The 15,850-nt window shown below is 35.0% G+C and overlaps 1 protein-coding gene across 8 annotated transcripts in view; it reads left to right on the forward strand.

Annotated features, from left to right (window-relative positions):
* Nucleotides 1-15,850, forward strand: part of LOC109098989 (protocadherin alpha-C2-like) — a 69,626-nt gene that overhangs the window by 49,473 nt on the left and 4,303 nt on the right. For all 8 annotated transcript variants that reach the window (XM_042732406.1, XM_042732408.1, XM_042732411.1 and 5 more), the window contains 2 exons: nucleotides 2,299-2,357; nucleotides 10,136-10,224. In XM_042732406.1, the coding sequence (XP_042588340.1) occupies nucleotides 2,299-2,357; nucleotides 10,136-10,224 (148 nt within the window). The remainder of the gene's footprint in view (nucleotides 1-2,298; nucleotides 2,358-10,135; nucleotides 10,225-15,850) is intronic.

Consider the following 15,850-nt stretch of genomic DNA (forward strand, 5'->3'; position numbering starts at 1 on the left):
TAAACATAAAACCCTAAAATGTTCTCATGCTAGAGAACTAGATATACTGGAAACCAGAATTGAGCTTTAGCTCAATGTAGTGCTACTCTGGTTTCCAGTATGTTTTAGTGTAAAAGGTAATTTGGTCAGACCAAGAGTTGCAATAAAGCTCTGTGCCCACGTGTCAGAAGCTTTTGACCTCATCATCTCCTGTTGTACTGTGAGGTTATCTAGTGCAGCTTTACAGTGCTTTGCTTCACCCTGCATTAGTGTCAAACATCAAGACTTTCTAGAGTAGCACATTGCATTCATGATGATTTAGGCGTTTGCTCCCACATCTGAAGCTGTCATCACATTTTCAGGATTATTTCCTTCATCCCACTCCCATGTCACTGTGTTTACTCAAAGATTGTATTTGAATTTGAACATTATTTTGTGTACACTTAATTACACTGAAGTATGTTTTGGGTGCCACATAGACTATTTTGTGAAAAAAAAATAATACTCCTCAAAGATAATGCAGATAGGATACATTTTAGTATATTGCATGTGCAATGCATTTGCTGTCATAGATGCTCAGTTGATGTGTTTTTGTCAGTGTAATTGGCGTGAATTCATGTTCACTCTGTCAGCCACGGATTCGTGAAATGTGTTTTAATTAGCCAGAACATGATCCAAAGGCTGTGCAGCCTTGATCGCTGGCTCATGGGAGGAGATGTTGCAGATGGTTTAAAAAAGACAAAAATAGTCTAAAAATGTCTACAGTACAAGGATAACTAGAGTTTGCAGAGATGCGCTTGACAGCCTCAGATGTGTTGCGAGAGGCACTGCAGCACATTCGACACTGCAGAGGATTTAGGAGCAGAGGCCGTCTGTCCAAGATAAGAGAGCAGGCAATGAAATTAACCTCCAGCCTTTGATTCTCAAGCCCTGCAAATTACATTGTGTGAGTGAAGCGAAGTCTCTTTGCACACTCTCTCTCTCCACTGAATTCACCTGATTAAAGAATGTTATTTACTCAAATTATCTGGGCCATTCTCTAATGCCTCATCCTATCGCATATTACCCAACCTAGTTTTTTTTTTTTTACTAGGGCAAATATAAAAGAGTGCCAACTACGTGCGTGTGCTCTCCCTCTGTTCAAGGCCATTTAATTAATTTACTGTGAATTGCTGGAGGAACAGATGACCATCTTATGTTTGAGGCTTGCAAGGTGAATGGTCATCTTGTGACCAGTGCTCAGATAGAGTTGCTTTAGTTGAGAGCAGAAAATGCTGAAGTATCATATTACATGAGGTCAGCTGGTATCCCAGGATGATATCATTCCCGTACCATGGGGACTGAGGAGATGGATGCTGGGAGAAGAGAAAGATGTTTAGGGACTTGATGTTGAGCAGAAAGGGCAAAGTCATTTAAAAATGTGTGGTAATGGCTATAGTGATGCACAGATATAAAAATGTTGGCTGATACCAAATATGCATTTATTTCAGTGTTATGGCTGATAAGTGCTAAATGACTGATATTAAAATTATGATTCTATAATAATAAAATAAAAGCACCACAATCAGTCATTTTCAAAGTTATGAGGTGAATTAATTCATCACAGAATTACAATTGAAAATATAGAAAGCGCATATTCAGTCAAGAATACATTTACAGTTTTTTTAAGATTAATTTGAATGAGCATTAGATTATGCATGACAAAGACTATCCACACTGTAAAATTAATTTTCAAAGTTGTAAATGAATAATAAAGATTATTGGAATATATTTCACAAGAAAATACCATTCAAATCTTTCTACCTTAAAATTTCTTGTTTAATTCAGTGTGTTCTTGCCATTACTTTGAAACAATTTTCACTCAAAAATAAAATTTGTTAGTAAATTTTAATTAACTAATTACAAAGTAAATCTTTTTTTGTGGTTTAAATGTAAAAACATACTGAAAAAATGCTGATATATTAAAATCACTAATATCAGTCATTAACCATATGGTACCATATATCGTGCATCCCTTATGTAATGTTGTGTATGTTATTAGGTGAATGTCAAGTGTCCTTCATGTGTTTTATTAGGAAAAACACTCTCTCCACACATACAAGTTTTATACCAGTGAGTCATGGGCCATGGCATAGTGCCAATAATCGTCCTTGTAGTTTTGATCTCCTTTAGCTGTGGTTCATATTAAAATGCAAGACAGAAACACACACAGAACAGCATGATTTATTGATGAGAATGTATCTAACCCTCTTCTGTCATTCCACCTTTTCTTTCCCTCTATCTCTCCTCATCTTTCTCTCTCTTTCTCTCCTTCTCCAGCCCAAAGGACCAAATGCTGACTGGCGTTACTCTGCGTCGTTGAGGGCAGGAGTGCAGAGGTAAGCACTTTTGCTGTTAATAATGTCCTGAAAGAGTTACAGTCCTCTCTGAACGAATATGGAAAACATCTCTTCTCTGTTTGCTGTAGCTAAATAAGAATTAAATGTTAAGTGTTTGTTCTGGTCTTGAGTTTGGTAGCTGAGTAAAAGTGTAAAAGCTCTGTGAATCATGTCCATCTCTAATTTCCTCATTTCCTGACGGGTAATAATCAAATCCTGACCCTCAATGTCATTATGCAGGAAACCAAGGAAATCTTGTTTGAACTTAATCAAATAGAAGGGAGAGCAGAAGCTAAAAAGCATCCTCAAAATATTATACATTATATAAAATGTTTCAAATGATTTTCATTAAACAAAAAATTGCTATTTCACTCATTAGAAAAAAATAGTACACTTTTACAGTAAGGTTCAGTTTGTAACATTAGATATTGCTTCAGGTACCATAAATTAACAATGAAAACCATTTAGAATTTAATAATCTAGTTTAATGATTTTTTATTTATTTATAAATATACTAATGTTAATTATTTGTATTTTTATAAAAATACATATTTTGTTTTTATTTTTATAGTTCTTTTTATTTTAGTATTATTAATGTACTACCATGATATTTATTCATATTTTGAATTGCCTTTTATTTTTATATTTTCAGTTTTCATTTTATGATTTTAAATAATTAATATAATATAATTTAATAATTAATAAGGTTTTAATAATTGATAGGTTAGCTTAAAATATTAATTCATATTTATATTTAGCTTTATTATTATTATTATTATTATTTTACTTAAATATGTACAAGTACTTAAACATGTTTTTGTTTCATTTAGTTGCCAAAGCTTCATTTCTAATTATTCAGTCCCTCCAGGATTTTGCGATTCTGCAGATCGCTGATTTTATCGCAAAATCAAGCAAACTCTGCAATTTTCGCAAGAGCTCGCAAATTTCGGAATTGCCGCAGACGCGACAGTGTTATACACAGCACTGGGAGATAGGCCTACAGTGAAGAAAGCAGTCGAATTTGCTGCAGGATCAATAACATCTCTGTGAAATCTTGTGAGAAGCATTCAAACTCAGCGCATAATTCTGCTTAAGTTACAGGTATCAGAACAAATGCCACTAATGTGGAAGCCAGGAAAAACATTGGTCAATAAACACAAATCACCACCACTCTCCATGGATTTAACATAGTGAATTGCCCTAAAGTGGGACATTTTTTGCTTTTCAGACTTTTGTGAAATATTGCAATGTGTAGCCAAAACATTAATCACACCCAATACCATTTTTAAAAAGCCCAGGATGTATCCTAATCAAATCAAAAGAGAAAATGCAGATAACACATTCATGAAATAAATAATAGACATATTAGTGCTCTTAGTGCAAATCGTCTTAGAAAATCTGTCGGACAGTTGTGTTCCTAATGTGGGACACTGAAAAGTATATGATAAAAGGCCAACATCACCTTGATTCATGTGGAATAGTAAAATGTTTTTGGTTATGTATGGTTGAAACATGGATAATTGAACTTCATCAGACAAATAATACAGTAAGATGCATTGATGAATTTATTATAAAGACATTAAGCAACTATTATCATTGGCCTTATATATGTTGTTATGTAGATAGAAAAGAGTTAAATGCACATGCACATGTTCTCTAGTTCATTTTAGTTAACAACAAACACATACATCAACAACAGGCATAGCCTAGGCCTTTTTGAAGGCAAAATATAAAATCTTGCAACACCTAAACCTACCCCTCACACAAAACTTTCTGCTATTTTAAAAACATTTGCGATTTTTAAAGCACTTCATTCTGTATGATTTATAAGCTTGTTTCCTCATGGGGACCAAAAAATGTCCCCACAAGGTCAAAATGTACTGGTATTACTATACTTGTGGGGACATCTGGTCCTCATAACATAGGGGATACTAGGTACACACACACACACACAAAAACCACAAAGAGCCTTCAAACCATCCCGTGACCATAAACATCTGCAGTAACAGCATATTATAAGCATATTAGACTAACAAGTAACAAGTCTTGTTTAAAATGAATTTATACTCCTTATTATCAAGTTTGTCCAAACTCTATGTCACTGACCTTTGGGTGGTCTTCACACAGTGTGCTTCCTGTCTGACAATTGCTCTGCCCTTAAATATGACTGGACCTCAGAGAGGTCATGTGATTTTGATGACATGACACCACAGCTTTGGCTAACCCATAGTTTCACTGGCATTCATGTATTTATGGGGGAGCTACAAACACTAGACCTTAGGTGTCCCACATTAGGCAGTGTCCCACTTTAGGGCAATTCCTAGTAAAACTACAGGAACAACTTGTGGCAGAAATGGTCTAATGTTTTCGAGTGTTTTTAAATGCCTGACACAACTTTTCCCAGCACTTCAAAGATTTAAGTATTACTGAATTTGAAAGTTATTTTTAATGTGATGACATTATTTGTTTATCCTCCATAGGCTGCCCCCATTTATAAAACTAAAAGTTTCATGATGTAGGAAAGCAAAGACTTATTTAAAAATAAAAAAGACGATAAATTACCACTATAGATGGCTGCAGAAAAGTACTCCTAGGCTTATAAGCCATTTCCACTCCCTAATATATATATATTTTGGTATTTATTCAATTATGTTTAGACATTGTGAATGGCGGTAATAAAAGTTAATTTTATCTTGCATCTCAACTACCTAGACAGCACAAGTACATCTGTAAGACATCTGCTACAAATCTGGGAAAGTCTTAGAATCAGTTTTACATGCGTTCTAATAAATGTCTATTTGACATCTGACAGGAAACATCTTAGAGACATATTGCAGATTGGCAAACACTCTAAAAAAATACATCTTGCATTTGTAAATGCAGGCATCAAATAGACATCTCCGAGACTGAGTACATGTGTGATTAGGGTGAGTGCTTTACTGTCAGGTGCTGGTGCCACCTTCTGTAGAACTTAATGGCACTGGTGCTGGCTTTTATTGTATGTTGCTGGTGAGACCTTCTGTGGTTGTCAAATTCAGAAAAGTCAAAACAATGTTAGAAGAATGTTGTCTGTGATATATTTTCACTGCAAAACAATAAGAAATGGCAAAAATATCACTGCAATTTTGCGAAAAGCCGCAGCAAAATCAGTCATTTTAGGCAGCAAAAATCAGAAAAAAGTCCCGCGAAATCTTGGAGAGACTGAGTATTGTTTATGTTTTACATTGTAGGTTTTTCATCTAATATTTAAATTGTATTTTATTTCAGCTTTATTTCAATTAATGAAAACAATTTTAATATGTTTAATTTCAGTTAACAGTAACAACTCTGGTTTATACAACTTACTGAAACAGCATTGTTCATATTGTTCAGTTCATAAAGTTTGATGCACTACAAATGTATTTTTATGGTATTAACCAATTTTAACCTTACTCCAGGGATCTCCAACCCTGCTCCTGGAGAGCTACCATCCTGCAGACTTCAGTTCCAACCCTGCTCCAACACACCTGTCTGTAATTATCAAGTAGCCCTGAACACCTTGATTAGCTGCTTCAGGTGTGTTTGATTGGAGTTGGAGCGGAAATCTGCAGGACAGTAGCTCTCCAGGAGCAGGGTTGGAGATCCCTGCCTTACTCTGTCATCCAATATATTTCCCCCTACATATTTTTTGATTACAAAGTTAATTTAGGAAGCAGTGCAAATCAGAAATAAATCAGATTCAATTCCACAACCAAATGAAATCAAAGTATAATAGGTATACTAATTTGTCTCTATATAATGTTGATCAATTTGAACAAAAAGGGTGAAATAAGAAATTACAAGGAGCCAGTAAGTAAAACTGTCAGTTCTTCTGTCTGCATTATCTGTAATAGAGTCCCATCCAAACACCAGAACCATGACCACCAGGAGCTCTCTGACTTCTTCCTGACCTCTTGTCTCTTTCTCTGTGGACCAACTGTGCTCTTTCTGTCTTCATCACACACAAACACAAGCTTTGAAGCGTTTGCTAAGGGCCTTTCCACGGCATAGTGGCTCTGCAGTCTGATCTTGAGTATGTAGGTCATCAGCATTCTCCACAGCAGATGCACAGTCCTTCACAACCAAGCATAAAGTACAAGCTAGCAGATGAGCTGATTGTGTGAGCTTACCCACAACCGATAAGCAGGAAATTCAAATCTCTGGGGGGGTATTTCGATGCACAAATACTGACAAAATGAGTCATCTCTGCAATGCAAAATATTTGTTCTCTAACATTTTACACACGTACACATACATCTGGAGAAAACAAGGCCCCCTCCTCTAACCACCACAAACATACAGTTACAAAAGGGTGAATGACTGTCTGTTTTATGTGATAATGTTGTGCTACCCTGTGGGCTCATCTCCGGGGATGGTTGTGTGTGTGTGTGTGTGTGTGTGTGTGTGTGTGCGCGTGTGTATGTGTGTTTTATGTGGTTTTCTGTGACTGAAGGCTGGTGCAAAAAGTGGAACAGGGGACATTATACACAGGGGACAAATTAGATGGAATTTTACTGAGACACTTAGAGCACCATATTAACACAGTACAAATTTGCATACTAAAAAAATTACATTTAGATATGCACCAGTATTAAATTCAATATTAATTCTGTCAGATAAGATGATTGTCATGGCCGATAACCGATAAATTGCATATATTAAAATTCTATTCAGTTTTGTCTAAATAAATTAAAAATAAAACACTAAAAATGAAACCTAATCATTTAAAATGTTAATTTAGTGAAAGGTTAATTTAGATGTCACAACATTAAAACATACAGAATATACATTTTGATATTTTGAGACATTTTGAGATTTGCTACAGCGTTATTGAATTATTAGTGTTTTTAAAATCAGCATTAGATGAAGGTAAAAGTGATATTAATGTGATATATATTTAAATAGAAAAAAAGTGAGTATGCAAAATTAAATAGCCAGTATCGGCTGATACCAATAAATCAAAGAGTTTTAATATCGTGCATTAAATTGGATAAATTAAATTAATCTAAAGTGACAGTAAACACATTTATTATTTTACAAAATATTTATATTTCAAATAAATGCATTCTGCTGTTAAGCAGAAATGTTTCTTGAGCATCAAATCGGCATATCAGAAGGATTTCTGAAGGATCATGTGACACTGAAGACTGGAATAATGGCTAATGGATATCCAGCTTTGCTATCACAAAAATCATTACATTTTAAAATATATACAAAATAGAAAAACAGTTGTTTTAAATTCTAATAATACTTTTTACAATATAATTGTTTTTTCTTCTGTATTTCTGATCAAATAAACACAGCCTTGGTGGTGACCATAAGAGTCTTTTTTCAAAAACAAAAATCTTATCAACTCCAAAATGTTTAATGATAATGTATATTGCATATCCTTAATTAAACTGATTATTTGAATTTCAACAATTATATGCAGTTTCATTTCAGGAGGGGATCTTTAAAGCTTTCTGGAATTTCACTATATCAAATTATTAGTATTATTATTATACTTTTTATTATTTTTATGACTTTTTGTCATACTTTCTCTTCATTTCGACTTACTCCAAACATCTCCAGTATCCAAACTTCCTCTCCAGTGGCTTTAAATCCACACCCCTCAATTGACATGCCTCTCCTTAGGCAAAAAAAAGTTACTGATTCACTGTGCCACAAGGCACGGGTGCATTTCAGCTGTAAGGGAATTAGAAAGAACCATCATGTAAACACACACACACTGGATCAGAGTTATGGGAGCTGTAGCAGGCTGGGCACACCCTGTGCTGCATTGCAGATGCTTTGCTATACCCACTTCCTTTCTGATCCTCATGTCTGTACATTTATAATGGATGTATAGGAGTGCTGTGGCAAAATTCACAGTCCTGCTCTTTATGTGGGTGCTTGTCTGATCGTGGTTTCCATGGTGATAAACACACCGATCCATGCTGAGAGCCAAAAGCCGTCACTGGAAAGTGTATGTAGGAAATGAAATGTCCCTTTAACGTAATGCTTTTTAATGCATACTCGCAACTCTAGGGTGCAGCATGGTATTTGTTGAAATTTTAAGTACATACTACATCTTCAACTGTCTACCACAAATTCCCAGGCTTATGTTATACATGGCCTGCTGACAGTCTGAAAGAGAGAAATGGAGAGAGGAATAATGAAGGGGAGATAAAGATGGTAAAGAAACTGAACAATGTATTAGGGGAAATCAGATTATGAAATGGCCCTTTGAGTTGAGAGGCGCTGAAATTGTAATATATTTCTATACAATCCACATATTTTTTTTTCTTTGATGAACACTTTCACTTTTATATCATCTTTCTTTTCACATTTCTTCTGTGTTTCTTCATCATTCCTACACTGCAGAAAATCCTATTCGCAATATATATTTTCCAGTTAATATAAAAACCCTCGAAACAGATACATTTATTTAAAATATGCCCTAGATATCATGAGTAACCCATCTTTGATACAAATATATTTAGTCTTTTGGCATTTTTTTTCATTTGTTTTAGGCATCAACATAAAGAATTTAAAAACCTGCAAAAAATATGCTACTGCGGTAAAGGCAAATACTGTACACTTACATTACGGTTCAAAATACGGATTTTTTATTTTATTTCAATGTTTATTTATTATTTATTTATTTTCCCCTAATACTTTCATATAGCAAGAATGCATTAAATTGATCAAAAGTGACATCAAAGATATTTATATTGTTACAAAAGATTTATATTTCACATAAATTCTGTTATATTGCAATTTCAATTCATCAAAAAATCCTGAAAAAAAAGATATATCACAAATTCCATGAAATATTAGGAAGCACAACTGTTTTCAACATTGATAATAATGATAATAATAATAATAATAATAATATTAATTTTGAGCACCAAATCACATATTAGAATGATTTCTGAAGGATCGTGATGTGACACTGAAGAAGGGAGTAATGACTGCTGAAAATTAATATTTGCATCACAGAAGTAAATTACATTTTAAAATATATTTTAATAGAAAACAGCTCAACAATAATTCACAGTATTACTGTTTTACTGTATTTCATCACATAAATGCAGTCTTGGTAAGCATAAGAGACTTCTTTCAAAAACATTAAGACATCTTAATGACCTCTGAACTTTTGAACGGTATTTTATGATACATATCTGCACCTCATATAATATTGCTACTCAAGTAAAACAAGTAATCTTGTGGATGTTAAATAATATCTAAAATATACTTCAGAATATATCTTTTATATTTAAAATATATTTTTAATATACTTAAAAAGAGGTCATTTTTGTATCATCTTGTGTATCTCCCTGCCTTCTTTCCTGTATAAATTTAGATTCTCTATCAATGTGCTTTCCAGTCAACATGTCTGAAGGAGTTAAAACATCATGATACCATCATGACAACTCGCACGCCACACACACATCACCTCACGCACAGCAGATTAGATCATAGATAGTCTAGCACACTCTGTCACACGTACCTTCACCCTCACACGCACCTTCAGACCAAAGCTTAAATAAATACATGCAAACACAGCAGCTCTTGACACATAACACTGTCCCCCTCAACTACCACAGCCCAAAAGTGGAGCTGTATTTTAATGTGAACTATTTTTTGAATCAGTTTTACTGAACATTTTCTCTGTGTATTTTTAATAGTACTCAAAAAAATTAAATGAAATAAAATAATAATAATACTGGATGTGTGATTTTTCAAGACTAATGACATGCTAATTGTTTTCTTTTTAGTTCTGTGCATATGGAGGAGGCATCAGCTGTGATGCAGGGAGCGCAAGGCATGCTGGTCCAGAACTGGCCCACAGTCTCCAGTGCAGCAGGTGAGGTCACATCTTAAAGATGTCCGCAGTGTAATTAAATTTTAATCATCCGAAACCAACGACTCCATCATCTTCTCGCAAAACTTCATGCTCTTGCTAATCTAGTAATTTTCTCTCTTGGAAATGATCATGTTCATCAACCTATTACATCTGTTTTAATTAAAATGCCTAATGCATATGGTGATTCTGGATTTCCCGTAATGAATGTTAGTAAGAAATTTTTTGACCCAAAATTTTTTGACCCAAACTGAAGCTGTTTCAAAGTGACATGGATTCATGCATGTTTAAAACAACCTGTTTAAAGCAGGTTAGATTTATTCATCCAAAAATGTCAGCTCTTCCTCTTTCTCTGTCCTGTTCTTGCTCTTTTACAGTCTTGCATGCCCTGAAAGATCCTCAATCCAAGTACAAGATGCACTTTGCGTTGTCTCTTTGTGTTGCAATACTGTTCCCTAGATCCAAAATGACAGGGAACAAGTCTGCAAGTCTGGCTCGAGCTTTCCCATTATTTTTTTCAGACTTTCTGCAACTAGCAATCCAGCCAATGACTTGCCGTGGTCTGTGGTGTGTCATTTTTTATAGATCTACTAGCATATTTTCATTCTCTGCTTCCATAGAAGTCCTTCCCTGACAGAATTTAATTTGTAATTTAGTGGTGTGTCCCACAAATGCCTCATTTCAGCACATAATTAGGAAACATAATCATTAATTGACACAATGATCCAAATGTGTTTATTTTGTGTAAGTGCACAATGAGGGCCGTGCACAGACATTTTGAGGGGCAGTGGCCCAAACCAAAAAAAAGGGCACAAGGAGGGTGGGTGCTTGTTAATACAAATTATCCAGCTGTTACAAATATACAATTAAAAGAGAAGATAACACACTCTGTAATAACTGACTTTATTGTAGATGTTTTGATAAGAGTGGGCTCTCCCTCACTCTCTGAGCCTGCTTCTGTCTCATCTTCAGTGGAAGTAGGGGAGAGTGGGATAAGTTGAGCCAGTGGGTAAGATTACCCACCCCCTGGATCTTGACAACTGTACACTTTTACTGTCATGTGACCATGTGTTTTGGAACCACGCATCATTTCTGCCAGACTGTGGAAAGGAGAAACACATTGGGGGAATGGAAGGCACCATGGCCGTAGCAAGGGTTTGAAAATTAGTGTGGTCTGGGTGGGAATTGTGTTATAATAACCCCACTTATTATATACACTAAACACTTTAAAAGAGACAGATATGTAGATGTTTGTGAAAGATGTTTTCTCTGTTTTGGAGGAATGAGCATTGTTAAATTATATCACATTGCACCATTACTTTAGGTTAGGGGTATATCATTTTATCAGTTGTTTAGTATTCATTCAGCAATACATAGGCCTATTACTGTTATAGTTTTCATTAATAACCATTGCTATATAGATGATAACTTTGTCTAGTACCCTTATGAATGTTGTTGGCATGACTTTGTGAAAATTTAACTACAATATGAAATAGCATAGACGTAATATACTTGTTCTACAGATCTCTGCACGAGTGTTATATGCTACTGCTTTGATAGCGATGATAACGTTTCTGACAGATAATATCATGTTATATCATTTTTGTTTTTGCCTTAACGAATGTGGTATCCTGTCAGCAATAACATGTCTGTGGGCTCTTTTGATTACGATCAGTTTAAGTTCTGGCAGTGTTGCCAAATATTTCTAAGAAAACAAATAAAAATAAATAAATAAATATATCTTTCCACCAGTAGTCACTAATGGCCAACAAACTCTCTGTTTAGTTTGTTTTTAGGAAGGCTACAACTTTGGTAGCCAACATATTGTTTCAGAAACAAACAATTAAATATTGAAATTTAATCTTTATTTGGTTGGTTTTATGTTGTTAAAGTTAACTTTAAGAAAATAAATATGACTGTCTGTAAAAATAAATTATTAAATTAGTTTTTAAATTATTATTTATTCATTATTTATTATTTATTAGAGAGGTTTGAATCAGATTCAGTCAGATGGTCATATTTCACCCAGATGGTGCATCTTACCCACTGACTCGACTCGGGTCAACTTACCCCAAACTCAGGGCAAACTGAGCCATGGGAACACTTTTTTTTATAAGAAGCTATATTTTTAGAACCCTTTGTCATAGATACTTTCTGATCATTTAAAATGATATTAAAATGGCATACTTTCATTTGGATAGGATAGATTCTTTCATTGTACTTCTGCATCATTTTCCCTTATCTTGAGGACCACATTAGTAAAAAAGGGCTATATAGAAAAAATGGCTATATATAATCTTACTCCACTCTCCCCGTAAGTATTAGACATTTAATTTAATATTTTACTGCATACATCTATATTATATACTAATAAACAACTAATTTAATTTAATTTTGTGTTATGGTTTTAATAAAATATGATGTGTTATCGATTACTAGTATCAAGACAGGTGATTATAATGGGAAATATACTTAATTACAAGAATTAAAGTGTGACAAACTGCTAAATATTCTATATGATGATTTACCTGTTGGCTTGCTGGAGCTTTGTATTCATGTTTGCAATGTTGAAGTGCCTTTAGCAGCCTCCCTTCGCTCATTCTCTCTCTGTCTTCTTTTTTCGTGAAGGCATTTTTTTTTGTCTACAAAGGATGCCAACAACAGAAAATTTGGTGTTATCTATATTAGATCTGATAAGTTACAATAATTTGATTAGACATTCTAATTCTAAGAACATGTTTATTTTGTACTACACTTTTAGAAGGAGAGTCATTACCAACAAAAACAAACTACCAACTAATTCAGCAGATCAACCACTGACTAATGTGGATCGTAATGCATCTACCTGGTAATGCAACGACCTTCAGGGACTGTGCACTCTCCAGAGAGAGGCACACAGATTGTGAGTGATGCTCTTGAGTGAGTGTAAAGCACGGAGTGGATTAGCGGAATCAGCGGATCTTTAGCAGAGCGATAACAGACAGCTTTGAGCTGGGGTGATGAGGGGATTGGTGAGAGGGGCACCTCAGCCAATGAGGGCAAAGGGGCAGTGCACGGTCCTGTGCACAATGGCCAAGCACACAGTTTCAGGAGTAACAACCGCATTTGAATATGGGAGTGAAACTGCATTTAAATAATGGGAGTGAAGTATGCAGTGATTGACACCAATGTTCTGGCATCTGGCATTTGGTATCTGCTATTTAGCAGTAGCTAAACCACTGTCAACAGAGCCATCATGTTCTGTTTTTGTTTGTTATGTCTACTTATTAATATAAACAACACGTATTAAGTGTCTTTGGGCTTGTCTTGGCCCATAAAGCAATCCAGTTCATATAGGGTAAAAAAAGTAGGCAAGTGCAGGTAGAAATATTTTAGTATGTGGCTTATTTCCAAGATGGAGCATTTGGATTTGTTATGGGCTCTTTCTTATTTGCTTACCTAGTTCCATGTGATTTCTTGTGCCGTACATACAGATGAGCAGCACAACTGATTTGTGTTTAAATATGTCATTAACAACTAGTTAATGATATATTCCCCTACAACAACATTGTACAATGTTGACAGTGTACTACACGCTGCTTAACAAGCATAGTATAATGCATTGTTGTAGAAACTAACTGTTTCCTGAACATGGTCGCATTTCCGTGGTTTGAACCATGTTGGTTCAATAATATAGGACCGTTGTTAAAGGGATAGTTTACCCAAAAATGAATATTCTGTCATTAATTTCTCACCTTCATGCCGTTCCAAACCCGTAAGACCTTCATTCATCTTTGGAACACAAATTAAGATATTTTTGATGAAATCTGAGAGCTGACCCTGCATAGACAGCATCGAAACTGAAACGTTTGTGGCCCAGAAAGGTAGTGTGGACATTGTTACAATAGTCCATGTGACATCAATGGTTCGACGGTAATGTTATGAAGCTACAAGAATAATTTTTTGTGTTCAAAGAAAGCAAAAATAATGACTTTATTCAACAATCTCTTCTCTTCCGTGTCAGTCTCCGCTGCCATTCATGAGAGTACCACGACGTACCATCTTTCTTAGTTCATCGTCTGCATATTCTGGTTCAAATAAGTAAGGCTGGGAAAAAAATTGCAAATCATCTTCCCTGTTGAAATCTTCAGATAGGTTTACGAAGACTGTTTTATGTACGGCTTGCATCTTCTTTTGCTTGTAAACAAAGCACAGCACATCCAGGTTCTACTTCAGCAGCACCACACGCATGCATCATATTACTCTCATGAATGTATTCTTGTAGATTCAAATAGTATTCTTGTAGCTTCATGACATTACGGTTGAACCTCTAATGTCACATGGACTATTTTGACAATGTCCTTAATACCTTTTTGGGCCTTGAACTTGACAGTTGCATTGCTGTCTATGGAGGGTCAGAAAGCTCCTGGATTTCATCAAAAATATCTTAATTTGTGTTCCAAAGATGAATGAAGGACTTACAGGTTTGAAACGACATGATGGTGAATAATTGATGACAGAATTTTCATTTTTGGGTGAACTATTCCTTTACTGATGACCTGCAAAATAATTCAAGATATCTAAGATGATGCTGTGATGAACATTGCAGCTGGTGACTACTTCATTATTTTTGTTCTTTTCCATTTTGCTTTATTTAAGTTTTGATTCATCACAGTTTCCTCTTACGTCATAGTTGCCCATTTATTCATATGCACACTCTTCAAAAATGGCTCTTATTAAGTACATTCTAAAATATAAAGATTCATATGTATGTATTTAAATATACCATATTTAAAATATATAAATTGTACTGCATGCTAGCTTGCTTATTGTGCATAATTTGTTTAAGACCACATGCAATACTAAGAAGAATCTATGCTTCTAACCGCAGTTCTAACCACACAGGTTTGCAATGCTGTTTGTGAATGTTTATTTCAAATATGGTTTTGGGAAACACTGAATCGTTGATCTATGATGGTAACGACAGAACTTAAGACAATAGCTGCGTAAGACAAATGTTTAATATCTGTAAATGCTTTTGTCACTACCAGATTTTTTTTACCTGAAGTTAATTCAGTTTTAGAAGGCAATAAATTAACTGTGAACTGTGTGTGTACAGAACAGGATTAAGCATTAAAACATAAATTGACAACCCAATTTACCTCTTGTGTCTACATGCCCATTGTGCTCAAATGGCATCTTTCATTTACTGTGCTGAAGTTCAGAACCAAAGTATCTAAATATTGTGATGCACAAGGCCTGTTTGGGGTTATTGAATTTGCATTACTGAGATACGCTTCTCCTCAAAGATCAGCCAGATAGACAGAGGACGATCAATCTAATGTGCCATTAGAGGAATGAAGCAAGAGTGGTGGGTCTCCTGGGTGGTGGATGGTGGAGATATTGGCAGGCTGATAGAGCAGAGCTGAACTGGAATGACGGCAGACAGTGGGAAGAAACGAATAGAGTAAGTGGGACAGATCAAGAGAGACAAAGAGCAAAAAAAGAGGAGAGGAGAAAGATAAATCCATTGATTCTTTATTAGCAACCTGCAGAGAGGTGAAGCCAAAGGACGAACTACACACCGCAAATCTGATAGACTTTTGAAATCCAGTCTAGTTGTCCAACTAAATGGTGATTATTACCAGGC

This window comes from Cyprinus carpio, chromosome B10, assembly GCF_018340385.1.
Source record: "Cyprinus carpio isolate SPL01 chromosome B10, ASM1834038v1, whole genome shotgun sequence".
NCBI classification, from domain to species: domain Eukaryota; kingdom Metazoa; phylum Chordata; class Actinopteri; order Cypriniformes; family Cyprinidae; genus Cyprinus; species Cyprinus carpio.